The sequence below is a fragment of the Podarcis bocagei genome (genome assembly GCF_964188305.1).
Source record: "Podarcis bocagei genome assembly, chromosome: 5".
NCBI lineage: Eukaryota > Metazoa > Chordata > Lepidosauria > Squamata > Lacertidae > Podarcis > Podarcis bocagei.
The window spans coordinates 23,111,253-23,138,887 of record NC_138129.1 but is presented as its reverse complement, the minus strand read 5'-3'; the positions used below and the strand labels follow the sequence as shown (position 1 = coordinate 23,138,887).

The 27,635-nt window shown below is 44.5% G+C and overlaps 1 protein-coding gene and 1 long non-coding RNA gene across 2 annotated transcripts in view; one reads left to right on the top strand and one right to left on the bottom strand.

Annotated features, from left to right (window-relative positions):
- The window catches only part of LOC308588438, a 243,543-nt gene extending 220,123 nt beyond the window's left edge, over nucleotides 1-23,420 (bottom strand). The window contains exon 1 of the long non-coding RNA XR_014008764.1: nucleotides 23,331-23,420. This is a non-coding gene — a long non-coding RNA (uncharacterized lncRNA). The remainder of the gene's footprint in view (nucleotides 1-23,330) is intronic.
- Nucleotides 1,575-27,101, top strand: SLC2A10 (solute carrier family 2 member 10). The gene is made up of 5 exons (XM_081196278.1): nucleotides 1,575-2,308; nucleotides 18,426-19,805; nucleotides 23,808-23,930; nucleotides 25,733-25,868; nucleotides 26,727-27,101. The coding sequence occupies exons 1-5, from the start codon at nucleotides 2,305-2,307 to the stop codon at nucleotides 26,824-26,826; spliced, it is 1,743 nt and encodes a 580-aa protein (XP_081052404.1). The 5' UTR covers nucleotides 1,575-2,304; the 3' UTR covers nucleotides 26,827-27,101.
- The last annotated feature ends 534 nt before the right edge of the window (nucleotides 27,102-27,635 follow it).

Sequence of the window (27,635 nt, the reverse complement as noted above, 5' to 3'; positions counted from 1 at the left end):
GAGGGGGGGGAGCAATAAAATGGGGACGACCCCATTTTCCAACCCCCATTTCCCCCTGACGTTTGAAGTGGGCGGGCAAAATGGAAATATGGAAAAAGCTCCTGGGTTTTGTTTCCAGTTTTTCAGGTCCCTTGCCAGGCCTTCACATCTCTAGGGCTGGCTCAATACATTTTGGTGCCTGAGTTGGGCAACACAAAGTACAGCCCAGCCATAAAAAGTGAAACAAGAACTTTAAGATGCACTGATTGAAACATGTCCATTTGCTGCTATTGATGGTGCTCCAAATCCGCCGTCAACAGTATCGCTGCCTTGCTTTGCCTTACGGCAAGGTTGGCAAAAGAACAGTGCAAAACCACAATGCTTGTTTGCTTCTCTTTAATACATTTAATCCAGTTGTTGCAATAGTGTCACATCACTTGACTCGATTTAATGGACAGTGACTTGCAACAATTGTGCAACTTGTGTGCTGATGTGATGGATTTTATTTTCTCTGTTACCGAACAGGTTTTGCATTTTGCCCCAAGGGGGAAATGATCGTCTTCTCCATGCTCAGAAATCTTCTTTACTAACCAAAACTAAGGGCTGGTTCACAAGGTGTGTTCCCCCACACACCTGACCAGTCCCAACTTAATGTTTGTGCAAATAAACATATCCATGAACCAGTCAGCTGTGTAGATCCAGGCACGATTTTCATGATCTGCAGTGGAGGACTGTCTGGTTCAGTGGGAAGAGCACGTGGTTCTGGTATGTGGAAGGTCTCAGGTTCAATCCAGGAAGTCCTGGAAAACTGCTGCTGGCCAGTGGAGAGAGTAGACAGCACCAATCACGACAGGCCAGTTGCCAGGAGTGAGCTGGCAAGAAATCACACCATGCAAGTTGTAGCTAACTCTTTATTAGCAAGAATACAATCTGCACAGTCTTGGTGGGATGTCAGGCCTAATGAGCACAGCAATTCTTCTTCAGTACAGTGGTACCTCAGGTTACATACACTTCAGGTTACATACGCTTCAGGTTACAGACTCCGCTAACCCAGAAATATTACCTCGGGTTAAGAACTTTGCTTCAGGATGAGAACAGAAATTGTGCTCTGGCGGTGCCGACAGCAGCAGGAGGCCCCATTAGCTAAAGTGGTGCTTCAGGTTAAGAACAGTTTCAGGTTGAGAACGGACCTCCGGAACGAATTAAGTACTTAACCCAAGGTACCATTGTAGGTCTTTCCCCATGGATCAGTTGCAGAGACTGAAAAGTCCCCAACTCCCCACAGCTGTCTTAAGTCCCCTCCTTTCCAGGGCTTTTTCCAAGCAACCTGAGACTCTGCCTGCATGAAGTCAGCATCTGCTCTGCCCTTTGCATGCCTCTTCTGGTTATGGGAGTACCAGGGGGAGGGAAGCTTGTTGCAGTAGGAAGGGGAGACATCAATGACTCTTCACCAGCCAGACTCGTCCCCCCCCCCCCACTAAGCCCTGTTACCTCTTCAGTTTCCGACACCTCCTTGTCTCACCACCACTTCCTCGGCCCTGACCTTTCTTCCCTAGCTGGTTCCCCCACCTGGTTCCCCTAGTGCTGTAAGGCAACACCATAAGCCCCAGTGGCATTTCCCACTCCTGCAAGGATCGGCTTTCTCTGAAAACCCGACACGCGTTTGCCGCATTCACACGTGTATGCAAAACTCCTTAGGCGTGAAAAAGCCATGAGAGTGGGAGAGAACGAAGCTCGCAAAAGGAGAAACCGAGCTTCGCAGTGTCCCTTTGCAGGCGGACCCTGGAGCAACAGGGCAGAGAGGGCTCTTCCTACTCCGACGAGCTGCTCGCCAGCCTCGCCACTTGCAGGACAACCCCCCCGTTTGCTCGAGAGGTTCCCCCTCCCGGCTGCAGTGGGCAGGGCTGGAGCAACGTGGCGCTGTTCGGCCCCGTCCACTAGCGAGAAGAAGAAGGGGAAAAAACTTCGGAGTCCCGGAGACCCCGTAGGGGAACTTCAGCTTCTTCAGCCCCGATGGTCCGATCCTGCATCTTCCCCTCTTCCCGGAGCTGCGGTATTTCGGCGGGCGGCATTTCCGTGGCTGCCCCGGCGTCCGAGCCGCGAGCTCCTGATCCGGCGACTCCTTGCAAGCGCGACGGAGCCGCCTCGCCGGCGGAGGAGCCTCTGGCGCCGGAACGCGGAATGCGCCTCCTTTCCAAGCTGCGACCGACGGCAGCGGAGCGCTAAACTGCTGCGCGTCTCCGGGCTTGGCTCCGGGATTTCTTTTTCGCCTGCTTAGTCAGGCCGGGAAGCAAACTTTCGAGCTGAACTCTCTCTCCCATTGCCATGGGTAAGTGCGAGATCCTCCCTGCTAGGGGACACAGAGTGGAGGGCAAAGGAGGCTGTTTTGTTTTTCCTGGCTTGCTTCGTGGATGAAGGAGGGGAAAAGCACAGCAAACTTTTCCCACTCGACTGCTTAATTTAATATAGATACATAACAGGCCTAGCAGTTAGCTGTCTCCCTTAAGCATCTTCTTATTTTCCGCCCTATCTTCTCCCGACTCCACCCCTGTGGTGGATTAAGACTCTCTATACAATAATGCGTATGTGGGTTTGCAAGAACGCTTTAAAGAAAGATGCTCTTGGCAGAGGATTAAAAAAATAATAACAACGGTGCTCCTCCTCCGACTTTCAGGTTTAGGGGTGAAAGGGGCTAAAAAGTAACCAAGAATTCCACAGCTCAGAGAAAAAGGAGACGTAGTTTTCCTACTTAGGCTGTAGTCCTTTGCTCTGAAAGTCGTGGCTTTTCAGAGTAAGTAGAGCTGTTCGACCTATGTATATTTATTTGGGAGTGTGCTTGTTAAATTCAGAAGAACTTACTTCTGAGTAAGCATGCAAGTCCTGAACATTTTACTTGAAAAGTTGTCCTGCTGAAGGTCATGGGCCTTACTTCCAAGTAAATATGAACAGGCAGGAGAAAGCCAATTTAATGGTACATGTTTTGTGGAATTAAACAACTCTCTGATACTTGCCCAAGCAAAGTGAGGCCTCTGTTGTACTTAGCATTCAGTATGCATGTTTGTTTAGCAATGGAGTCCCTAAGAAGGTTGGATAGCGCCTTGCCTGCCTCCTTCTGGCAAATCCTGCAGCCAAGTTGGTGTCAAATGGTATTGCTCTGCTTTACTTTGGACTACATCAGCAAGGGGGTCGGGGGGTGGTGGTCTTGTCATCTGGGCAGCCAGGGACTTACTCTGGGGAGGTCACTTTGGTGCTGCTAACACAGCGGTTTGACTCCTGGAGGTGCCCTCCATTGCCTCTTGAGACAGACGGATGCCAACAACTCCTTGGAACATTGAAACCAAAATGAATTTTGGTGCATGCACTGCTGGCGCCATTCTTTATTTCAAGTTGGTACATCAGTTTGAATCCCCTCTCCATGACTACATTTTATAGCGGGAGGAAAATTCAAAATAGCATGCAATATCTTTCTGGAAGACTGGAAAGGTGGAGAGAGATGGGTGCACATGTTCAGGACAGCATTCTGCATTTCATTTTTTAAAAATATTTTTTTTGTTAAGTTTTCCATATTTTATTACATTTCAGTATCAAAAAATAACTTAAGACATTGCTTAAATAAAGCATCGACCTCCTTCCTTCCCTCTAACAGACTTCCATATTTCATTACCAATTTCTCCACATTCCTCAATTCACTTTTTTTTACCTTAAATCAATCTTTTAACAATCACCTACTTATAAGTAAATCAGCTCCTTAATTTCCCTTTACCAAACATTTCAACTTAAACCTACAAACGTATTCAACTGTTTGCAATTTTCTTTTATATAGAGTATAAATTTGCCCCAGTCCTTTTGGAACAAATCAACACAGCGATTCCGAATCTTCCCCGTCAACTTCGCCAACTCCACATATTCGACCATCTTTACTTGCCAATCTTCCAATGTGGGGAGTTCTTGTTGCTTCCATTTCTGGGCCAGGAGTATTCTTGCAGCCATTGTTGCATACATGAACAAATTTACATCTTTCATTTGGATTTCCTCAATTAACCCCAACAGGAAAGCTTCTGTTTTTTTGCTGAAATGATACTTAAATATCTTCTTCAATTCATTATATATGGTATCCCAAAAGGCTTTAATCTTGGAGCATGTAGCATTCTTTATTTCAAGTGGAAAAAACCAAAACAAAACCCAGCTGTATCCACACCTGTTTTCAGGGGGAGTGGGGAGAGGAAATATTCAAAGCACGTTACATACTTCATTCCCAACTTACGGGGCAATCCTAAACATGTTTATTCAGAAGTAAGGCTCACAGAATTCAGTGGGACTTAGGGAGTTGTTGGTGGCCGGGTCTGGGGAGGCAGATTGCTGCACCTACCTGGACCCCCGATGCTGTTACAGGGTCCATGAAACCCAGGACAGCTCTTTCAAGACTTTTTGCTGTCTGCCAGCAATAAGGATCCTGCCTTACGCAGCACATCCACCCACTCACACATTCCGTAAGCAGGAGGAGGAGCTCTTTGCTAGCAGTGATGTGGAAAGCTAACACAGGTCAGTAGAGCTGTTGGACAGGTGTACTTCTGCCCAATCCACACACACACCCCAAGCCCAGCACAAAGGGAGTGTGGTTTGTTCTGCCATACTTTAGGAATAGGATTGTGCATAGGGTTACATCCTTTCAGAAGGATTGCAATATTGGGGTTGGTTTTAGGAGATTTAGGAGATTAGAGCTAAATCAAGAAATTGTGTGGAGATTTTATTCTGAACATTTTATTCTGTTCTGCTGTGTGTGCATGCAGAGAGAGAGAGGGTTGTACTTGCCACTCACTCCAAGCTTTATGGGTAGGTTGGCTGTAAATCTCAGTACAGTGGTACCTCTGGTTAAGAACTTAATTCGTTCTGGAGGTCCGTTCTTAACCTGAAACTGTTCTTAACCATTTAGCTAATGGGGCTTCCCACTGCCGCCGCACGATTTCTGTTCTCATCCTGAGGTAAAGTTCTTAACCCGAGGTACTACTTCCGGGTTAGCGGAGTCTGTAACCTGAAGTGTTTGTAACCCGAAGCGTTTGTAACACGAGGTACCACTGTAGTCTTTAGAACAGTGATGGCCAAACTCGGCCCTCCAGCTGTTTTTGGACTGCAACTCCCATCAGCCCTAGTTAACAGGACCAGTGGTCAGGGATGATGGGAATTGTAGTCCCAAAACAGGCTGGAGGGCCGAGTTTGGCCATCACTACATTAGAACAGAGTCCCATGGGAAAGACCCTGATGTTGGGAAAGATGGAGGGCACAAGGAGAAGGGGACGACAGAGGACAAGATGGTTGGACAGTGTTCTCAAAGCTACCAGCATGCGTTTAACCAAACTGCTGGAGGCAGTGGAAGACAGGAGTGCCTGGCGTGCTCTGGTCCATGGGGTCACGAAGAGTCGGACATGACTAAACGACTAAACAACAACAACACCTTAGAACAACTCTGAAATGTGAAAATAGATAGAAACTTCTGAAACAAGCATGTACCTGTTTATAGTCCAGAGAAAGCAAGGCCAGCACCCTACTGCAGAGGCAGGTTTAGGGAAGCACAGCTGGTTTGCCCACTGTCATGGAACCAGCTGGGGAACCACCAAGGAAAGAATTCTCATAGCCAGGGGATTGGTGGTGGGACAACAGTGTGTGGTCAGAGAGGAGAAGACTGGGAAGAGGAGGGGGGGTCAGAAGCTGAGGAGGTAACAGGGTTCAGTGAGCAGGAAAAGTCTGTGGCAAAGGGAAGTCCCAGAAGCAGAAGAGACATGAAGTGGGAGGAGCAAAGGCAGACACGCAGACGTAGTCTCAGATTGCTTGGGAACGACCTGGGAGAGCAGGAGACCCTCAGTCTCCACAACTGCCTCACAGGGACAAGACCTACTGAAGAAGAGTTGCTGCATTCATTTGGCCTGACACTCCTGAGCCGATCCTGTTTTTCTAAGAAAGAATTAATTTCACCTGCTCCATGTGATTTGCTGCTGCTTGCTCCTGGCACCAGCACTGGGCGCTGAGTCAAGAGGACGTTGTAGGGGGTGCTGCAACAATGACGAACAGCAGACGGCGAGAGGCAGGGGGCGCCGGATTTTGGCATCACACGGGGCACCACTGAAATTTTAAAGGCCAAAGTCTGCCACTGTTTGTGGGCTTCCCCATAGGATAGGGGTGGATAGGACTTTGGTTTGATCCTCACATTGTTATGGACTCCTGCCACAGACTTCATGGGGATCTTCACTATAGCTTTGCCAATTATCTCCCCAATTTCTCTTTCTCCCACTTTCCTCTTAATACAGTGACTGATTTGTGAGTAACAGGCTGCATGTTAATCAAAGCTCACCAAACATTAGCAGCCAGGAAAGCAATGGGAATTAGAGGAGGATCTAATTGAATCAGTCACGGCATTCGCAGCAGCACCGTCTGTGCCTAATACAGTCTGCAGGTAGGAACTAATGAAGCGTCCCAGTTTTCTGCAAAGCTCTTTTACTCTCCCTGAATAAATATTGCTTCTAATTGGCTACCTATAGACAGGAAATGTTTGCAGCAGCATAGGCAGCTGTACAGATGGCAGAATTTTTGCAGCATTATGTCAGGAGGGGAATAACAAATAGAGGTAAGGCACTAAAAATAGCTTCATAAATGCAAATCTCCTTATTTAACAACAACATAATAATAACATGAGATAACAGACTGTGCCAAATGTATTCAAGACTGTAAATATCGTTCCACCATGAGAAATGTTTTCAATATTATTTCCAAAATATTGGCACTCTTTTGGACAGCATATTGAAGACAAAGGGTATTATTGTTCTTAAAGAGATAAAAAACAACTTCACAGCCTAAAGCCATTGAAAGGGTGAACACAGAACGAAACACAAGCTCTGCGGACTGTAAAGTTACTCAAACAAGCTCTGAAACAATAAAACCATCCACAAACACTCTGGAACCAATGAAGCAATTTCATCAGATGAACGACAGAGTTACACGTCAGGGAAAGCCTTCCTAAACAAATATGTCTTCAATAGACACCTAAACACCATCACGCTGGGCACCTGTCTGATTTCACCTGGTGATTAACTCCAGATGGTGGGAACTGCAACACTAAAAGCCCAGTTTCTAGTGCACCTGCTATGTGGCGTATGATATTCTCAGCAATGCCTCTTCTGAGGAGTACAGTTACTGGACAGGATAAGGCAGTCCCTTAGATATCCTGGGCTAGTCCTAAATTGTTTAGGTCTTTAAATACTAAATGCACTAAAACCTTGAACTGCCCCAGTAACATATTGGCAGCCTGTGCAGCTCTTTTAGCAGAGATATTCTATGGTGTCCACAGGGTATTCCAGGCAGCAATCAAGCTGCAGCATTCCACAACAGCTGCAGCTTGCAGGTTAAGCCCAAGAGAAGCCCAACGTGGAGTGTGTTGCAGTAATCCAGGTTTGAGATTACCAATGCCAAGATCACAGTGGCCAAGCTATCTCGACCCAGGAATGACCATAGCTGTCTTTCCAACTGAAGCTGGTAAAAGGCAGTCCTAGCCACTAAGACTACCTGTGTCTCAAGTGACAAAGATGGATCTAGGACATGGGTAGGCAAACTAAGGCACAGGGGGCAGATCCGGCCCAATTGCATTCTAAGCCTGGCCTGCGGATGGTCCGGGAATCAGCATGTTTTTACATGAGTAGAATGTGTCCTTTTATTTAAAATGCATCTCTGGGTTATTTGTGGGGCATAGGAATTCGTTCCATTTTTTTCTTTCTTCAAAATATAGCCTGGCCCCCCACAAGGTCTGAGGGACAGTGGACTGGCCCCCTGCTGAAAAAGTTTGCTGACCCCTGATCTAGGAGCATCCCTGGTTCCTTCAGAACACCCAGACCCATTCCGTCAGAGAGTAAGCCTGCAATCTAGTGTACCAGAGCCCTTCTGGGTTCCATGGGACAAACTTATCAGCAAATAGGTATACAATGTAACTTTTAAGTGTTGTGCAAAAAAAAGAGGAAAGCTTTGTTTTGCAGATTCTACCTGACATTGTAGCTTCTTTCAAAGAGTGGTATCTGATAGTGTGCATCTGCTGAAGAATGGAATCCTACCATTGAAGAGGAGAGGGAGGCAATATCTGGTGATTCACCCTTCGTTCTGCATTCTCCTGAACGCCCCCATCTGCTCCAGAGGGTTAGAGGACACCAGCAGACTGACACTGTTGGATCATGCTCAATAGTAGTAGCTCAACAACAAAAAGAGCTGGCACCAGGTACTGCATACCTGCTGTCTCAAAAGTGCACAGCGGTCCACATACCGCTGGCAATTACTTGGTTGGAGCAATGTGCCAAAAGTGCTTCAGCCATTGTAGTGCCATCAGTGACGGTGCAGTAATAATCTCTTTTAATGGTGCAGGTAACGGTTGGCAGTGTACTCCACCTTGACATAAGCTGCTGCTGCTATATACAGTGTGGTATATGGGTGCATTCTGCATGCTGTCATAAGACCGTGCTGCCAGCAGCTCTCTGGGAGTCTTTGCCAGCTCCACCTGGGACCTTCTGCATGCCAGTCAGACCTGGGACCTTCTTTGCCGTCTCTACCTGGGACTTTCTGCATGCCAGTGGCGTGTGGCTAGTGGACTAGTGGGACTAGGCTAGTCCCCTAAATGTTCCTGATAAATTAAGAGTATTAAAGTTATAAGGTTTTGAATAAACATACAGAAATTTATTGATTGTTAACATAATAGACAGATGATTTAAGGATCTTGACAATTTGATAATATGCAGAGAATAATATGTGTTGAAAAATCAGAGAGAGGGACAGGGAAGTCTCGGGGGGGGGAGGGTTCCTTTTTGGGGAGGGGGAGGGGAAAATGGGGGGAATGAAAAGAAGATGATATGTTTTGATAATTTGTTATGTTGAAATTCTCAATAAAAACTATTTTTTTTAAAAAAAGAGTATTAAAGTAATAAGACCTGGTACCTCCTTCCCAAATCTTGGGAAGCTTCTGCCTGGCTTAGGGAGGGAGGTGTGATGCTCCAACCAAGAACCCTCCTGCCACCTTCCCCAAGCCTGCCTGGCTTTGGGAAAGAGGCAGGAGGGCTCCTGTTATGTACTGAGTTGAATAGGATCCAAAAGGCAGCAGTCTGATTGGTCCTAGAACAATAGGATTCAGAATGCAGCAGTCTGATTGGTCCCCAGGAGCCACCCAATCCAGCTTCAGGTGGAAGTGAATCTGCAACCAGATTGGCCTACAGATGAATCCCGGAATTAGCCAATCACATGGGGCCCTTTGTGTAAATAATGTATATAAAGCAGACATTCTGAGGGAACTTCCATTCCTCCTCACCACTATGAGCTGAATAAAGAGCATGAAATCCACTCTCGACTCTGAGTATATTTCAGCTCCGTTATCATTTCAGACGCCTGGCACCTCCTTGCCAAAGACCTGGAAGCTTTTGCCCCACTTAGGGAGGGAGGCACGATGCTCATGCTCGCAATGTCAGCCCCCCATCCCCATTGCCCTCGCAAGCAATGCTCCCTGACTGTTCCCATAAAAAAATAAATAAATCACTGCATGCTGCTGGCTACAGCCCTTCCCCAAACAGAGGCCTGTGGTAGGCAGGACTCTTGTGTCTTTGTCACGGAAAAGGGTTTGAAATGTCCCTAATGAAACTAGCCATTAATGAGGCTCCTGTGCATTTGGGCAGGATTAGACATGGCATCATAGAATTGACGTCGTGTGCTGGAACTAAGCGTGGCAATGAGATGAGTTGATGCAGGAGGGTAAGCATGGCAAAGTGCCCAGAGGTCTGTTTTTAGCTTCATGGAGAATATATTAGACAAAGCACCAGTCATTTTGTTTACCTGAAAGAATTCCTAGCAGGTAGGAGGAAGTGACAGAGATGTTTGCTGTTCTGTGTACTGAAAGCTGTAACAGTAACGCATACCCACAAAGACGTATGTAGGACTCTCCTGGCTGGCAAGCAGTTGACAGCTGAAAGTGAGGCAGCAGAACTGAAACACCCTACAGGGGAATAGGACTGGCTGGTCTGGCTTTCATCACTGTCACCCAGAAGGTTTTGCATTTGCAAAAATAGTCTCGTGCCGTTCCCAGCATTTTTTTTTTTTTAAATACTTTTTATTGAATTTCTTTTATGCACAGAGAAAAAAGAAAAAAAGAAAAAAAAGAAGAAAAAAAAAGAAAGAAAAAAAGCATGCACGCAAAAAAAGACAGATACATTCAACAAAGTTACATCATAAAACATAAAACATAAAACATCGACTTCCTTCCCTACTGATTTCGGGTTTTACTTTTAACAATTTCATTTTTACCGCTGGTGTTTGTTTCTAATTTATACATCGGGAGTTTTATAACAAACCCGCTGTAGTTGGTACGTTTTTAAAATTACTTTCAAAATAAACCATGAATTTATTCCAATCTTCTTTTAACTTTGTATTTTTTTGATTTCTAATTCTTTGTGTCATTCTTGCCAATTCAATAAAGTCGTATAATTTTAACTGCCACTCCTTCACCGTTGGGAGGTTTGTGCTTTTCCAATTTTGAGCGATTAGAGTTCTGGCCGCTGCTGTTGAATATTGGAATAAAGTTTTATCTTTTTCTTGAATTTCTGTCCCGACCATCCCTAGTAAGAAGGCCTCTGGGTTTTTGGGAAATGTATATCTAAGTATCTTTTTTAACTCTGTATATATCTGATCCCAAAATTTTTTTATTTCCTCACATGTCCACCACATATGTATGAAATTGCCTTCTTTTGTTTTACATTTCCAACAGGACTTATTTACAGTTTTATACATTCTACCTAATTTTTCTGGTGTTAAATACCATCGATGTATCATCTTTTCTAGGTTTTCTCTAATTGCAGCGCTTGCCGTGAACTTTATTCCCTCATTCCAGAGTTTTGACCATTTTTCATATTCTATACTATGCCCCAAATCTCTTGCCCACTTGACCATAACTTCTTTAATTTCCTCGTCTTTCGTTTCCCATTCCAATAGTATGTTGTACATCTTAGATAATGTTTTGGATTTGCCTTCAATTATTTCGATCTGAAATTTAGACTTCTTTTCGTTCATTCCAATTTTCTTATCCTCTGACCATTTTGCATTTATCTGATGGTACTGTAGCCAGCCTGACAGCCTCTCCTTTAATTCTTCATATGGTCTTAACCTCCAGTTATCTTGGGATCTTACCAGTAAGTCTTCATATGTCAGTTTTCGCTCTTCCAGGTTTACTTTTTTGATTGATAAGATGTCTGTTGGGGATAGCCACCAAGGTGTTTTCTGTTCTAGCAGTTTCTTATTTTTTCCCCAGACTTCATACAGGGGGCCTCTGATAATATGGCTCGAAAACCTTTTATGTGCTTTTTCTTTATTTGACCAAAGGTAAGCATGCCAGCTGAACCTGTTGTCCGCCCCTTCTAAGTCTAGTAAGTCCGTGTTCTCTAGAGTTATCCAGTCTTTGACCCAACAAAGGCAGGCCGCTTCATAGTATAATTTTAAATTTGGTACTGCCAATCCTCCTCTCTCCTTTCGGTCTGTAAGTGATTTGAATCTAATCCTTGGCCTTCTTCCCTGCCATATGAATCTTGAAAGAGTTTTCTGCCAATCCTTAAATAACTTGGGCCCTCTGATAACTGGTATATTTTGAAATAGGAACAGCATCTTAGGGAGTATGTTCATCTTTATTGCTTCCATCCTGCCCAGCCACGAGAGATTCACCCTGTTCCAAACATCCAGATCTTTTTTCACTTTGTTCCATGTTGCTGTATAGTTATCTTCAATTAAATTTATATTTTTGGGTGTAAGCCAAATTCCTAAATATTTTATTTTTTTGGTTATTTTAATTCCATGTTGGGATTCTAATCTTTCTTGCGCATCATTTCTCAGGTTCTTCGTCAGCATTTTTGTTTTAATTTTGTTCAGCTTGAAGCCCGAAAGTTTACCGTACTCCTCCATTATCTCCAATACTTTACCCATGCTTTCTTGTGGCTCTTCTAAGGATAACATCAGATCATCCGCGTACGCTTTTAACTTATACTCTTTAGATCCTAGTTTAATCCCTTTTATCTCTGACTTTGACCTTATCTTGTTCACCAGGACTTCTAAAACTAGAATGAACAGAAGTGGAGAAAGAGGGCAACCCTGCCTTGTTCCTTTTTCTATTTTGAATCTCTTCGTGATGCTATTGTTTATTACCAGTTTGGCATGTTGGTTTGAATATATTGCCTGTATTCCTTTCAAAAATTCACCCTTGATCCCTGCCTTTTCTATAGATTTTAATAGAAACCGCCACGAGACGTTATCGAACGCCTTTTCTGCATCTATAAAAATCAAAGACGCCGGTATATTGTTGTTGATCTCCAGATATTCAATTATGTTTATAACATGCCTCACATTATCTTTCAGGTATCTGTTTGGAAGGAAGCCCGCTTGGTCTTTATGGATTAAATTTGTTAGACATTTTTTCAATCTGTTCGCCATGATATCAGCATATATTTTATAGTCATTATTTAATAACGATATTGGCCTGTAGTTCTTCATGTTTTGTTTGTCTGTATCTGGTTTAGGAATAAGTGTTATGTAGGCTTCCCTCCACGACTCGGGTATTTTCCCTCCTTTCAGAATGTTATTCATGGTTTCGCACAATATCTGTTTCAGATGGTCTCCCAGGACTTTGTAATATTTGGCTGATAAACCATCTGGGCCTGGCGCCTTTCCTGATTTCATTTTTTTAATCGCAGTTTCAATTTCTTCTATGCTTATCGGTCTGTTTAGTTGAGTTCTTTCTTTTTCTGTGACAGTCTTCCCTGTACAGCCCTCTAAATATTTTTCTATTTGTGCTGGGTCCTCTTCTCCTTTTTTATATAACTCCTCATAGAATTTAAGAAAACTTTTTTGTATTTTTTTTGGATCTACTATTAATTCTTTTTCTACCATTATTTTATTTATGACATTCTGTTTCTGTCTTTTCCTCAGTTGCCAGGCTAGGAATTTCCCCGTTTTATTCGCGGATTCAAAATATCTCTGCCTCATTGATTTGATTTTCCACTCTATTTCTTGGCTCGTTAACATTGAATATTGTCTTTGTAGTATTTTTATTATTTGTATACTTTGTTCGTCTTTTGGGTGTTCTGTTAATTTTTTCTCGTGTTCCTTTAGCTGTTTGAGTATTTCGTCTGTTTTTTGCTGCCTTAATTTTTTCTTGTAATTGTTCTGCTGGATGAAAAACCCTCTTAAGACCGCCTTACTGGCGTCCCAAACTATTTCTATATTTGTTCCCATATTGAGATTCATCTCTGAATACTCTTTTAACGTGGCCTTGGCTTTTTCGATAACCTCCTCGTTATCTAGTAGGTATTCATTTAGTCTCCATCTAAAGCCTCCTTGTGGTTCTCCTTTAAGTTCCAAGATTATTGAATTATGGTCAGAGAAAGTTCTCGGTTGGATTTCGCACTTGACGGTTCTTAGAGTAATTTCTCTTGAGGTCCAGATTTGGTCTATTCTTCCCCAGCTTTTATGTGCTTCTGAAAAAAAGGTAAACTGTTTTTCTGTTGGGTGTTTGTGTCTCCATACATCCGTCAAGTCCAAATTCTCTTCCAGATCCAGGAATGATTTCGGTAACTTTCCTTGTTTTCCTTTTCTCTTCTCTGTTTGTCTATCCATTTCTAATGTCGGCACTGCGTTAAAATCTCCCAATAGTATCGTCTTATTATTTCCTAGTTCTAATAGTACTTGTTCCAATTTTTTGTAGAACTCTGACCTATTTGAGTTTGGGGCATAGATGTTTATCACATTAATCTTCTCTCCCTGAAAACTTATTTGAACTCCCAATATCCTTCCTTCTTCATCCTTGTAGGTCAATTTGGGTTCCCATTTTTCGTCAACATATGTTACCACTCCCCTTTTTTTTTCCTCTCCCGGAATTTATAAATTCTGTACCCAATTTCTTATTTACTAATACATGTTTGTGTTTTTTGGCTACATGAGTCTCTTGTATACAAATTACATCCAATTTTTTCTTCTTCAGCACATTTGTGATTTTATTCCTTTTTACTTTTTCATTCACTCCGTTTACATTCCATGTTAAAATTTTAAGATTCATTATCACTTGTATCTATCGAAAAGACAGTAATTTGTCAGATTAGGTTTGGAGTTTTAGCTGATTTAAATTCGAGTGTTTTGATTCTCTCCTTCCTCCTGTTCTTCACCTATCTCTTCCTCCTTCGTCTCTTCCTCCTCCTCTTCTTCCCCCCCCTCCCCCGATCCTCCCTCCTCTTCCAGCCTCCCTCCCAATCCCATTCCCCCTTCTCCCTCCCTCTCTCCACCCCTTCCCCCAGATCTCTCTGCCAACCCTCCAAGGTCTTTCTCGTACCTACGAAGGAATTTACTAACTTCTTGAATCTCTGTTATCCTGAATCTTTTCCCTTTGTAAAAAAAGGAAATCCCTTCAGGGAATTCCCATCTGTGCTGTATACCATTCTTTTTCAATGTGTTGACTATCTGTTTGTAGCCTTCTCTTTTACGAAGGAGCCTGATTGGTATTTCTTTGAAAATGATAATTGGTTTCCCATCAATTGTCAATTTCTTCTGATAGCTTTCTCTCAAAATTATATTCCTCATCTCTATTGATCTAAAGATCACCAAACAGTCTCCCGGTACCTTTTTCTGTTTATTTTGTTTTGATCTTATTTTTATTCTGAAAGCGTTTTCTATGGTTTGTGCAACTTCTTCTTCTCTCAGTGCTAGCCACCTCGCCAGTTCTTTTGTCATTTTTTCCTTTATATCTTCCTCTCTTACTTCCCCTACTCCTCTAAATTTCAGATTTAGCTGCTTCTGTTTCATTTCCATCATAGCTAAGTTGTCTAATACTTGATCTTGACTTTTATTTAATTCTTCAAAGTTCTCTTTGATTTTTTCTACTTCTCTTCTCTGATCTTTCGTCTCTCTCTGTGTCTTCTTATTCGAGTCCTCTAAGGACTTTGTTCGTACCGTTAGGTCTTTAATTTTGTTAGATAATTCCCCTACCACCTCCTCCATTTTTTTATCAAAGGAATCCTGCATCTCTCCTAGCTTTTTTCCATACGAGTTTCATTCTGTCTGAATTCCTCTTTTATTTTCAGCCATAAAGCATCTAGATCCCTTATTTCCTCTTGCCTTGAAGATTTCCTCTCTATTGGTGTTCCCACCGCTTTTTTCCCGTCTCTTCCCGCCATCCTCCTGATCCGTCCCTTCTCCCCAATCTTTAAGTATAAACAAGCTTATTTCTCTCACTGCTCTCCCCTAGGGGGCGCACAATCTGAGTAGTTTCTGTAACTGTAAAAGCAGGCCCCACTGGGCTGCTCTTTTGGTAGATCAAAACACTGTTATTAAATTCAATAAAAGGGGGAAAAGGGAAAGGGAGGGGAGAGGGAGGGGGAGGGCGCAAGAGGTGTGCAGGGACTGAATGGTAAGAGAAGATGGGAAAAAAAATTAACAAAGGAAGCGCAGAGAGTGCAAAAACAAAGAAGGAAAATTTAGGAGTTCTTCTTTCAATCTGGCTTCAGCCACTTGCTTGGCCTAATCCAATGTTCCGAACAGGTGGTGGAACAGAACTGAGGGTCCTATAAGTTTCTAGGTCCTTCTGTCAGGTTTGAATGATCAACAAAGGGAGAAGGTGGTGACTGAGTCCCCCTCCTATTTTCAGGCAGGGATAGAGTGACAGGCGGGGCTTCTACTGCTCCTACAGAATAGGAGGAGGGAAGAGAAAAAAGAAAAGAAAAGAAAAGAAATAAGACGTTCCTCAGGCTAGTCCGGGCTAGGGGGAGGGGTCGCAGCTTCGTGATTATAATTGCAGTTAAATCCGACCCTAAGATTGTATCCGTTAGAGTCCAGTCAAGCACCAGAGTCTGGATAACAAAGTCCTGTCTATTTTCAAAGTTCTCCCTTGGTTGCAACTCATTGGGGGTAGAGACTGGCGTACGTGCGCAGAATCACGCGAAGTCCTCCTCCCGCCGCTGGCAAGTTGTAAAGGCAAAGATCGGCAAGAGTCGAAAAATCCGGAGAGTAAAAAAAGACAAAGAAAAAAAGCGAGCAAAGGGGGGAGACGGAGGTCCGAAAATGTTTTAACACCGCTATCCGGGTGGCTGTGCTATTGGAGATATTGGGGGGGGGGGCCTAGAGCTCGTTTCTTCCGTTTTTTAAGCTGTATTTTTCCTTTTTTTCTCCCTCACCCCCTCCTGCCTTCTCCGTCCTTCTCTCTGGATGTCACCTCCATTTGTTCTTCTCAACACTCTTTTTAAGTCTCTCTCCAGTCCCACCCTTAGCAACAATCTATTTGATACAAAGTTTCTGAGGTCTTCTTTCTAAGTTAATACTTTCTTTTTTGGATACTTTTGCCCCGTGAAACTCCCAGCGGGGACTTTCCCTTCTTCCTTTCTACTGCGGGTGAGTAAAGGTTTCTTTGTTTCACTCTCCCGATTAGCGTCCCAGCGCCATCTTAGCTCCGAAATGCAGGTCGGGCTCCTTAATTTATTTTGCTTGCATCCAACACGTCTTGGGCTCTATCTTCAAATTTTCCACTCTGACATTTGTAAAACAGCCCCAGAGACGGTTGCTCTTAAATTTATGGAGATTTGTCGCCGTTTACAGTGGGGGCTCGAGGCATTACTGCACGGGGGTTCGCAGGGCTTACCATGGTGCGTCTCTCGATCCGTCACTCCTGAGTCATCCCAAAATTGAGAAAGCTCAAAAGAGCTTCGGGTCACTCCGACGCTGCTGGCTGCGGTTCCCTCAAGGGGGCCCCCCTTTGAGGTTTCGGGGGACGCAGTGCCTTTGCGCTACCCCCTCAAAATCCCCTGTGCAGTTTGGAGAAGTTGTTCAGCAACTTCTCCGCGCACCCATACTGCAGGCGATCCAAACCGGAAGTCCCCAGCATTTTTTTAAGTACAAGTTTGCAGTAGGGAAGAAGAGAGGGACTTGCATGGCTCGGAGAGTCATCTGGGTGAGACAGAAACATTTGCTACACGGAGATGGCTTCAAAATGTCTCCCTGTGGCAGCCATCTCCACATGTTAAATATTCAAGAAGAAGAAGAGTTTGGATTTGATATCCCGCCTTTCACTCCCCTTAAGGAGTCTCAAAGCGGCTAACATTCTCCTTTCCCTCCCTCCCTCACAACAAACACTCTGTGAGGTGAGTGAGGCTGAGAGACTTCAAAGAAGTGTGACTGGCCCAAGGTCACCCAACAGCTGCATGTGGAGGAGCGGAGACGCGAACCCGGTTCCCCAGATTACGAGTCCACTGCTGTCCATTGTGTGTCTCGCTGTGTGTTCTAGGGGTTTTCGCCCAGTTCATGCTGAACACCCACAGTTTGCTACATGGAGGCAGAATCGACAGACAGCAAGCCCAAAGTGGCTTCCACACGTCACTCATTTTATGAATTCAGGCTTTTAGGAAAGAGGCAAAGGCTGTTCACTGTATGGCGGGGGCTTTTCAGGCAAGATGTTCCTAATATGTGACACCCGTAGTCTCATTATTTTAAAAGCTTGTTGGTGCTAATAATATTTAGGAACGCTAATGCTTAGCATTTCTTAGATAATGACATTGCATTCACATAGCACTTTGTGTAAGTTAATCTCTGCAACTCCTACAATAACCCTAAGAGGAAGGCCATATTTCATAGATGGGCTGAAAGGAGGGAGCTCAGCTTAGATCAATCAGTGGCAGAGAAAATATTTGAATCTGGACTTCCTGATTTACAGCTAAATCTGCCTATGCTACCTCTGATGTGTACTGAATTTTTCCCTATTAAGAGATTCCTGCCTCCTGAACCTGCTTTAGCAAGGATGCTTCTGTCTGGATTAATTAACCTAATTAGATTTTTGTTAAATTGGTAATACAACTACTGTGTGTTGAAGTTCAATATTCAGTTTCATTTTCTTAGCTGGTCCCAATCCAGCTAAAGTTTACTACGACTTGATTGGAAACAATGGGACTAGTGTGGATTGATGTCTGGGAATCCCATGTTTACTTTGTGAAAAACAATTGAACCAATATTCCATTTTTGATGTGGTGGCTTTATTGGTGCTGTGCTAATTTTAAAAGCAGAAAAAATATCCTTCCAGGGGTCAGCAAAGCATGTTACTAGTTACAGATTACAAGTTCAAATGGACTAACTGTGACTAAACAATCACTCTGTTGATTTATTAAGGAAGATAACATCTTGTTTGCTAAAAGAACAGGGCACACGCTCATAAAGTGTTTGAGATACTAATTCTGTTTGTGCAGAGAGTGACTGAAGCTATATATTGCTAGGCTTTAGTATATTGTTTGCTTAAGGAACAGGTTTGCACATGCAGATCTTAAAAGTTCTGTTTTATACACACACAGAGAGAGATTCCTATTTCCTGTAAAGGTGGATGAGAAACACCCTGAAACCTCATGAGTGCTCTTCTTTCTTTACAGGACATGCATTGCTGGTTCTCCTGTTATCTTCAACCGTCTCACTCCTTGGTGGGCTGATTTTTGGTTATGAACTTGGAATTATCTCAGGGGCCTTGCTGCAGCTACAAGTGGAGCTCCGTCTTAGCTGTTTTGAACGGGAAGTCCTTGTGAGTTCCTTGCTCATTGGGGCTCTCTTGGCTTCTCTGGTTGGTGGGATCTTCATTGACCATCAGGGAAGACGCAAAGCAATATTGGCCAGCAATGCCGTTCTGTTGTGCGGCAGTCTCGTCCTTACACTCTCCGGGTCGCTTGTTTGGCTGGTGTGCGGACGTGTGACCGTAGGCTTCGCCATCTCTTTGTCCTCTATGGCATGCTGCATATACGTCTCAGAAATGGTGGCTGCCCATCAACGAGGGGTGCTGGTTTCCCTCTACGAAGCTGGCATCACTGTGGGCATCTTACTTTCCTATGCGCTGAATTACATCTTTGCGGACACTGCCGAGGGCTGGCGGTACATGTTTGGCTTGGCCATTGGCCCGGCAGTCGTTCAGTTCCTCAGCATCCTGTTCCTCCCAAAGAACTCTGTGAAGTTAAACGTTTGCTACAGCGAGACTAGCAAAAGCCTCATTCAGCAGCAAAAGAATGAAGACGTAATGCTGCCACCAGGCCCTAGGGAGAAGAGTTACTCTTTCGTGGACCTTTTCCGCTCCAAGGATAACATGAGAAGCCGAACTCTGGTTGGCCTAGGATTGGTGCTCTTTCAGCAGTTTACAGGGCAGCCCAACATCCTTGGCTATGCTTCCACCATCTTCCGCTCAGTAGGCTTTCAGAGTGATTCCTCTGCTGTCCTGGCTTCTGTCGGCCTGGGGGTGATGAAGGTCATTGCGACTGTTGTTGCAATGGCTTTTGCAGATAAGGCTGGCAGAAGAGTGCTGCTGATGGCTGGCTGCATAGTGATGGCCTTTTCGGTGACTGCTATCGGCCTGACCAGCTGCTCTGTTTCATTAGAGATGGCCAAAGACTGTGAAACGCTCCCAGGTTCCAATGCCACTTCATTCAGCTCGGCTCATCTCCCTGGAAAGTCAGTGTCCTCCTATCCAGCTGTGTCTTACTCCCTCCTGGCATCAGGTGGCAGTGAAATGCAAATGAAATCGACTTCAGCCATCATGAGGCCTGTAGGCTTGACCAGGACTCTTGCCACTGACAGAAAAGGAGAGATGATGACAAACACTCCACACACCGGGCAGACCCATTTTCTCAATCAGTCCGATAAAGAAAAGGGACAAGATACCAGCTCATCTTTGGGCAACGCTCCTTCAAAGGAACACCTGCTTCTAAACTGGATCACACTGCTAAGTTTGATGGCTTTTGTGAGCGCATTCTCAATTGGATTTGGACCAAGTAAGTGAATTCCCTTTGCTTTCACATTCCTACCTAATTCAGCCCACCCGTCTGCATGGACCTGACTGTGTGTGAATGTGTTTCTGCCTTGACCAAGCAGCTGTGGGCACCAAAATTGAATGAGTACGGTAAAAATAAAATATAAGTGTCAGGGGTTCAGGAGCAGAGGCAAGGGCAAGGGAGGAAACAGAGAGCGAGGGGGAGGAGGCAGAAGAAAAGATGAGTGATGACGACGACCCGAGATCTCCGAGTCTTTCCAGTGAATCAGAAGATTCACAGAAAGGAGCACCAGTGGCCAGGGCAAGGGGGGAGCCTAGGGGGTCACCCCAGGAAGAAGGGTCCAGAGGGGGCTCAGAGGGGAGCAGTTGGAAATCGGGACCAGCGTCACCAACAGAGAGCAGGGGAGAGGAAGGGCGCCAGGTATCAAGCGCTGGCAGCTCGCAACAGGAGGGAGGGCACGAGTCAGGAGTGGCCACACCTCCATCGGGGAGCGAAGAAACGGTCAGGCAGAAAGTGGAAGGTTGGGTGCGCGCGCCAAGTTCAAATGCACAGGAAGGTGGCGCAGTAAGCAGCCCGGAAAGGGAGCCGGGTCCTAAAGCCCGGCGCAAGGAGACAGGAGGGTCCGGGGGGTCAGCGTCAGAAGAATCCGGGAAGGAAGAGACCACGGGGGGCAGAGGGACCCAGAGAAGAACGGTCAGGCGGAAAAGGTGGAGTAAGGCTAGGTTAGTAAGCTGGTGCACAGGGGGCGGAGACTCAGACGGAGCTTCGCCGGTCTAACCCTTAAGACGTAGAGCTGCGCGCAGCAGCTTGAGAATGGAAACTGTTACTCAATAAAGACTTTTACAAGTGACCGCTGGCTAGCGTGATCCTCTGTGAGCTAGGATCTGGAAGCAGCTCTGACAATAAGGATCTCATAAATGTGTCTTGTTCCTAAGCACCCCCTGAGCCTTTTACTTGCCTCCTGATATTTGCTCATAAGAGGGGTCACTCCTATGGGTTAACAGCAAACTAGTAAAAGAAAAATTGCAAGCTAGAAGCATTTCCTCCTTCCTTCTCCTTTCTTCTCCCCTGCTACCCTGGTCACTCCATTGCCATTTCCCGTAATCTTACTAGGACTTCTTCCTCCACTGCTTTTTAAAACATTCGCCAGCTGGGAATGTTTGGCTGGGAATGAACACCTAAGCCAGGCTTCCTCAACCTTGGCCCTCCAGATGATTTTGGCCTACAACTCCCATGATCCCTAGCTAGCAGGACCAGTGGTCAGGGATGATGGGAACTGTAGTCTCAAAACATCTGGAGGGCTGAGGTTGAGGAAGCCTGACCTAAGCTGACTCTAACCATTACTCATCATCTTCATTTACTCGCATAGGTGAAGCTGAAAGTTGCCAAACATGGCTAGAGCTGGTTCATGAGGCACTTCATGGAAGCTGATCAGGTGAAGCAGGTATAGAGCACTCTGCAATCTGATTGGCTGTTGGGCTGGCGAAGTGGAGAGGTTTGTCTCTCCTTTGCCAGCTCAGTCAGCTGTGGAGTAAGTGGCTTAAGTTCCTCTCTGGCTAGTATAGAAGTTGATCGGGCTGGCAAAGCAGAGTGCTCCGTCCCTGTTTCTTGAATCCCAGTCGCTCCCTTAGAGGGAATTCCATGCGGCACTCACCTGTATGAAATCCCTGGCTACCAGTGGCAATCAGGCAAATGGTTAAAGACAAGACTGTTGTAGGTGGAAACTAATGTAATCAAATGCCGCGCTGTGTGTAGTTTTAGTGGTGTCCTCCCATTCTCACTTCCAAGATGAAGGGCAGTCAAGGAAGAGGGAAGAGGGAGTTTAAACAAAAAAGTCACCCATGGCAGCTTGCTGCAGTCTTGAGGGAGAAATACTAGGAGTGGCTCAGGGAGAATAGTAGAACTTACATCCAGCCCTCTCTATGGTCATTGGAGATGTCCATAGCTCCTTTTGAACATGTGATACTCCCTTGGACCATTGTTCCATTTAGCCGGCATTATCTACTCCAAGATCTTGGGCAGATGTCATATTCTGCTTTACTTGGAGTAGACAAGATCTTGGGCAGATCTTTCAACTGGAGCAGCTGGGGATTGAACTCTGAATCTTCTGCATCCAGAGTATAGGCTCTACATTTGATATATGGGGCCATTTGTTTCCTACAATGGTTGTGGTACCTAGGGCTTCTCCCACTTGTTTCTGAAATATTTCCTTCCACCTACGACGTTCCAGGAAGTAGCAGTTCCGGCAGAATCTTATTTACATACCTGGTTAGGCAAACACCTGGAAATAATCCTTCCAAATACATATGAAAGAGTTTGGCAGGCGTGTTAATTATAATGCACATGTTCACATGTAAAGCTTTAGGCAGTTTTCAGTGGTGGTAGGCTGCTGTAACTCGCAAGGCGACCTGAATGCATTTGTGTAGTTGCTCCTAGCACATACACCATAACCTCAACAAACTGGTACCCATGTTGGTCATTCAGCAGCCCTAGAAAAGGTGGGTCTAAGTGGACATGGTCTTCATTTATCACTGTTTATAAAAGAGTTGTTTCAAGAAAGGTGGAAGTTGAGATTGGCTGTTTTTCATTATTTGGATCTAGAAATACTACATTGGGGCAACCCAGTCAGATGGGCAGGGTACAAATAATGGATTTACTACTACTACTACTACTACTACTACTACTACTACTACTACATGTAGCTTATGCAATCCATATGCTTTTTCGTAGTCTGCCCCAATATAAGACATGAGGGGCAAAACTAGATACAACCCAGAGACTGGATTGGAACTCATCTTTGTCCTCCAATTCTACAATTGTTTAATTGACTGATTTGTTTATTTTCCCCACTGATCACGAACTTGCCTAATAGTGGACCAATCTGATTTAGACATATGAAACTTCAGGAAACCTAGTAAGGTCAGAAAGTTGCTTGGAAGTATTATGACTTCCTTTTGTGTGGTGTATATACATACTTTTCTTTGTCTCATTAAAAAATGGATTTCTCAGTGCTTTCCCCCCTAGAAAAATAGGTGCCAGTACTCACCATGAAGTTGTTACAGGAAGTGCCACACTTTTTAACAACAACAAAAAAGAGGTGCCAGTACTGCGTAACCTTGAGTACCCCTTGAAAAAAAGCACTGTCTGTATGTCCCAAAAGCAACAGTCCCTCTTTCAAACTCTGTGGAACTACCATGTCTCTTGTTAATGCTTAGTATGTTGAGAATGAACCACAGTGAGCTTTGGCCTTATGTGATGTCCCTTCTCCATAGGCACAACTGTGAGGAAGACATCAGAAGCTTTCACTTAAGATTTCACTTAGCCAAGTTTAGTGTATCATCTGAACTTGACAAACCATGGTTAATGTGAACTGGTTTATATGAAACAAGCCAAACTCAGACCAAAATTAATTTTAACCACAGTTTCTTGTGACATTTAAATGTAGTCATTGTCTTCATTCCGGTTAGTTTGAATCTTCTGTGTGTCTTTGTCACCCAGCCCAGCAAATCCTAACTTTCCATCTACAGTGGTGTCCCGCAAGACGAATGCCTCGCAAGACGAAAAACTCGCTAGACGAAAGGGTTTTGCGGTTTTTGAGCTCCTTCACAAGACGAATTTCCCTATGGGCTTGCTTCGCAAGACGAAAACGTCTTGCGTTTTTTGCAAGTTTATTTCCTTTTTCTTAACACCGTTCATACAGTTGCGACTTGACTTCGAGGAGCAACTCATAGAACGTGGTGTGGTAGCCTTTTTTGAGGTTTTTGGTGATTTTTGAAGCTTTTCCAAAACTTTTCCGACACCGTGCTTCGCAAGACGAAAAATTCGCTAGACGAAAAAACTCGCGGAATGAATTAATTTCGTCTTGCGAGGCACCACTGTCCATCCAAATCTTTTCCCAAGTTGGTTCTCTGCTACATTTGTACAAAACCATGGCTTGGCGTTTTCTCTTTGGTTTCCCTCCGTCCTCACCGTGTTCCTCTGCTTTCCTTTCTCCTGCCACAGTGACGTGGCTTGTTCTCAGTGAGATCTACCCTTGCAACATTCGAGGGAGAGCCTTTGCCTTCTGCAACAGCTTCAACTGGGCTGCCAATCTGCTGATCAGTCTCACATTCCTTGACCTCATTGGTATGTATGGCCATTGCTTGTGTTTGATATTCTCCACAGCAATTTGCTTCAGAGCAGGGCTGATTACAAGTATGTGGTTAGGCTTGTATCCTGCCCCATCCTCATTTTCTCTTGAATACATTACTAGACAGGATAGAATGTTAAACATATAGTGGGTGACCCAGCTTCAAATCCTTACTCCGCCATGTAGCTCACCTTGGGAAGAACAGTGGGGGAAGGAACCATATGCTCCTGGGAAGGAGCTAAATATAAAAGAAATTATAATAATACAGTGGAACCTCTGAACTAGAATGACTCCGTTCTCAAATGTTTCGGCTCCCAAATGCCGAAAACCTAGAAGTAAGTGCTCCAGTTTTTTAACCTTCCTTGGACAAAAACCTAGTTGTCGGCTAATTGGAAGCTGCACCTCAGAACCTGAACATTTTGGAAGTTGAATGGTCTTCCAGAACGGATTATGTTCGAGTTCCAAGGTTCCACTGTAACAACAGCAAATGTCTGTCTGCTGAACTGCTGTGAAGGGAGAGAACCCATCTTGAATTTTGAACCAGGTGGATGGGATGCAGCCTGCTCTGGATTATGTTATTGTCAGGAGCTCAGCCTACACGCAAGTAGGACCCTGGCAGAGACACATGCCTGACTGGCATGTTCTCTCCCTCCTGGTCAATCATTTGGGAGCTTCAAAAGCTATCTTCAGCCCGAACATCACAGCAACCGATGCCAACCGACACCAGCACACGTGGGGATCCGCAGAGTTTGCGCATCATGCGTAACAGACCTCAGCAACTCAGCATTTTGGCTAATCTACTTTATTTACACATAAACACACACAGAGCACTGCAACATGGCTCCCTCTCTCTCTCTAGCATCAGAGAAAAAACAAAGGACTATAGTCCCACTTCATGGAACACAGTAACACAAACATCCTGTCTCCATCACTTCACACTCTGTGGAGTCAAAACATATACCGTCGTGTGAAAGACAACAATCCGATGACTGCAATCATGGAGCAGGAATTCTAACATCTACAATCCCCCTGAAGGAGCAGGTACATAGCTTGAGGGTACTTTTGGATCCAGTATTGTTGCTTGAGGCCTAAGTGGCCTTGGTGGCAGGGAGTGGCCCGGCAGTACCCCTATCTGACAGGGACAGTCTAACTTTACAGGCAGCTTGTAATTCTGAATGACCAAAACATCTATGCCAAGAGTTGACAAGCTTTGTAGGGCCATGGGATTTATGAGCAAATGCTGTGGGCACTACCCCTCCAGGTCACTTGTCTCCCCCATTGCTCCCTGCACAGAGAGACAGTAAGAGAGAAAATGCACAGCATACACATACAGTTCCCTTTTCCAAGATATGTAGGTAAAAGTTGGATCTGGTAGAATTAATCTGAGCATTGAGAAGCACTTAGAGCTGAAAGAGGAAGCAGGAAAGAGTTTCAGTATTCGAACTTCCTGCTTCAACTCTTAAGTACTTTTCAAGGAAGATTAAAATTAACTACCCTCCATTTCGCCTCACAGCCAAGGGGGCAGTGAATGGGAAGAGGGCTCAAAGATTTCATGGGCACCATGGGAACACCATTGTGCCCACAGGCACTGCACTGGTAATCCCCATTGAATGCTGTGAAAGATGAACATTATTTACCTACTGGACCAAATTCCTGCCTATGTCACTGTGCTTTGTCTTGGCCCAACTGCATATTAATAAGGTAATGCACACCTCTGTTCTGAGAATATACCACCCTTCATTATGTCCAAGCAAACGTTCTGTCTTGCCACATGTTAATCGTGTTTTACTTCTTGCAGATACCATAGGCTTATCATGGATGTTCCTTCTCTATGGACTGGTGGGAGCAGTGGCTGTTCTGTTTGTTTACCTTTTTGTGCCCGAAACCAAAGGACAGACTCTAGAAGAGATAGACCAGCAGTTCTCAAAGAAACGGTAAGTCCTGAAGAGGCCCCTTCCACCTGCCTTGCCCCACCCCCTGGCCCTGGGACTCCTCATAAGGAAGCTGGTCCTGGAGAAAGAACTGTGAGGGGAGAGACTCCATCAGGAAAGGCCTCTTTCCACCTGCCTTGCCCCACCCTCTAGTCTCAGCTTCTCAATTTGTATTGTATTATTTTATATACTGTGGCTTGCCATTGTTTTATTGATTATAGTTTAGAAATTATTTATTGTAACTGTTGAGTGGATTTCTGTTTAACTTTTATATTTGTTGTTATTATTATTAAATACTATTCTAATGATGGTTGAATGTTACTTTTTTGATGTAGGTTGCCTATTTTAAAGTTATGTTTTATTATCCCATTTTTGTATTGCATTAGATTGTTATAAGATGTACATTTTTTGTTTCTTCAGCTTGTAAACCGCCTTGAGTATTGTAAGATAGAAAGACGGTATACAAATTAAAAATGATGATGATGATGATGATGTTTGCTTGTTGCACAGCTTGGTCCACAATAGTAGTCAGTGCCAACACTGGTTTAGACATATGTACACAGGACTAGGCTATCAGTGGTTGTGGCTTCTAGTCATGGTGGCTGTGTTCTACCTCCATTGATGGAGGCTGTTTGGGTACCATTTGCTGGGCACCATGCGTGGGAAGAGTCCTGTTGCAGTGAGGTCCTCTTTGTGGGCATCTGGTTGAGCATTTTGAAAACCAAGTGCTGAACTAAATGTGCCATTGGGCCTTTATGCTCTTACAGTCATTGCAAGACTCTTTGAAATCATGTTGCTGGGAACATTTGGGGGATACGCACATGAGCCATCCACACTGATCTCTCTCTCATTGTTTTGCAGGTTCCTGCAAAGGGGCACATTTGGGCGAAAATTGTGGAACAGAGGAGAAATCCGAATGCGTGCTCATTACCAAAGAGTGGACCATCCTAGCGCCTCTTGAGAGATAAGCCAGGCATGTTGCCACTTGTGCAACTTTCTACACTGTTGGAAGTGTTATGAGGACTTGCCCGAAGCCAAGGGTCCTGGATCATTCCTTGAAAGTTCTGCGATTCATTTGGGTGACAGCACAGGGTTGCTGTTTTAGGTGTTTTGTTGTACATAGAACCTAGAAATGTTCATCCCTTGGTATCCTGGAGGAACCGTAGCTGATGTTCCCACAGCAGTTTGAAAAGACTTTTTAAAAAACACTGATAAATAAAGCATAAATTGGGATAACAGGACTCTTGCTGTGTCTCACTGTGGAATGACTGAATATCTTACAGCTTGATGCACCACCCATTTATACTGAAATATATGGGTCTGTATTTAGCCTTGATAGAAATTAACACCAATTTGACTTCTAGTGCCTTTGTAAAAAAGAAAGAAAGAAAGAAGAATTTCAATTTTTCTCCAGCCTTTACAATTATGATTTGGATGGGAGCTGTTGCAAAGACCTTGTAAGGTTAGTGATGTTGAAGCATGCTTATGTCTACTCAGCCTCACTAGCAAAGCCGTAGTCAGGCACTCTGTACCCAAGAACATGCCCACTGAAACCTCCCTTCTTGATTCATCAGGTGTTCCAGGAACACCTCCTTGCAAAACGTGTGATTGGCATCAGTCTAAAGGACCATTAAGCAGGTCCAGGTGTCAGTCAGGGTTTGTGACTTTGTGGAGGGAATCCTTCATACATACATACTCAGTTGGCCATGGGGGGTTGTTGGTGCTGTGCATACTGGCCATGTGTACACACACACACACACACACGTGTGT

Excerpts from the sequence above, each read along its gene's own strand:
- SLC2A10 (XM_081196278.1), top strand. Across the intron at positions 19,806-23,807 it reads CTCAATTGGATTTGGACCAA|TGACGTGGCTTGTTCTCAGT; the intron begins GTAAGTGAATTC and ends CTCCTGCCACAG. Across the intron at positions 25,869-26,726 it reads CAGCAGTTCTCAAAGAAACG|GTTCCTGCAAAGGGGCACAT; the intron begins GTAAGTCCTGAA and ends ATTGTTTTGCAG.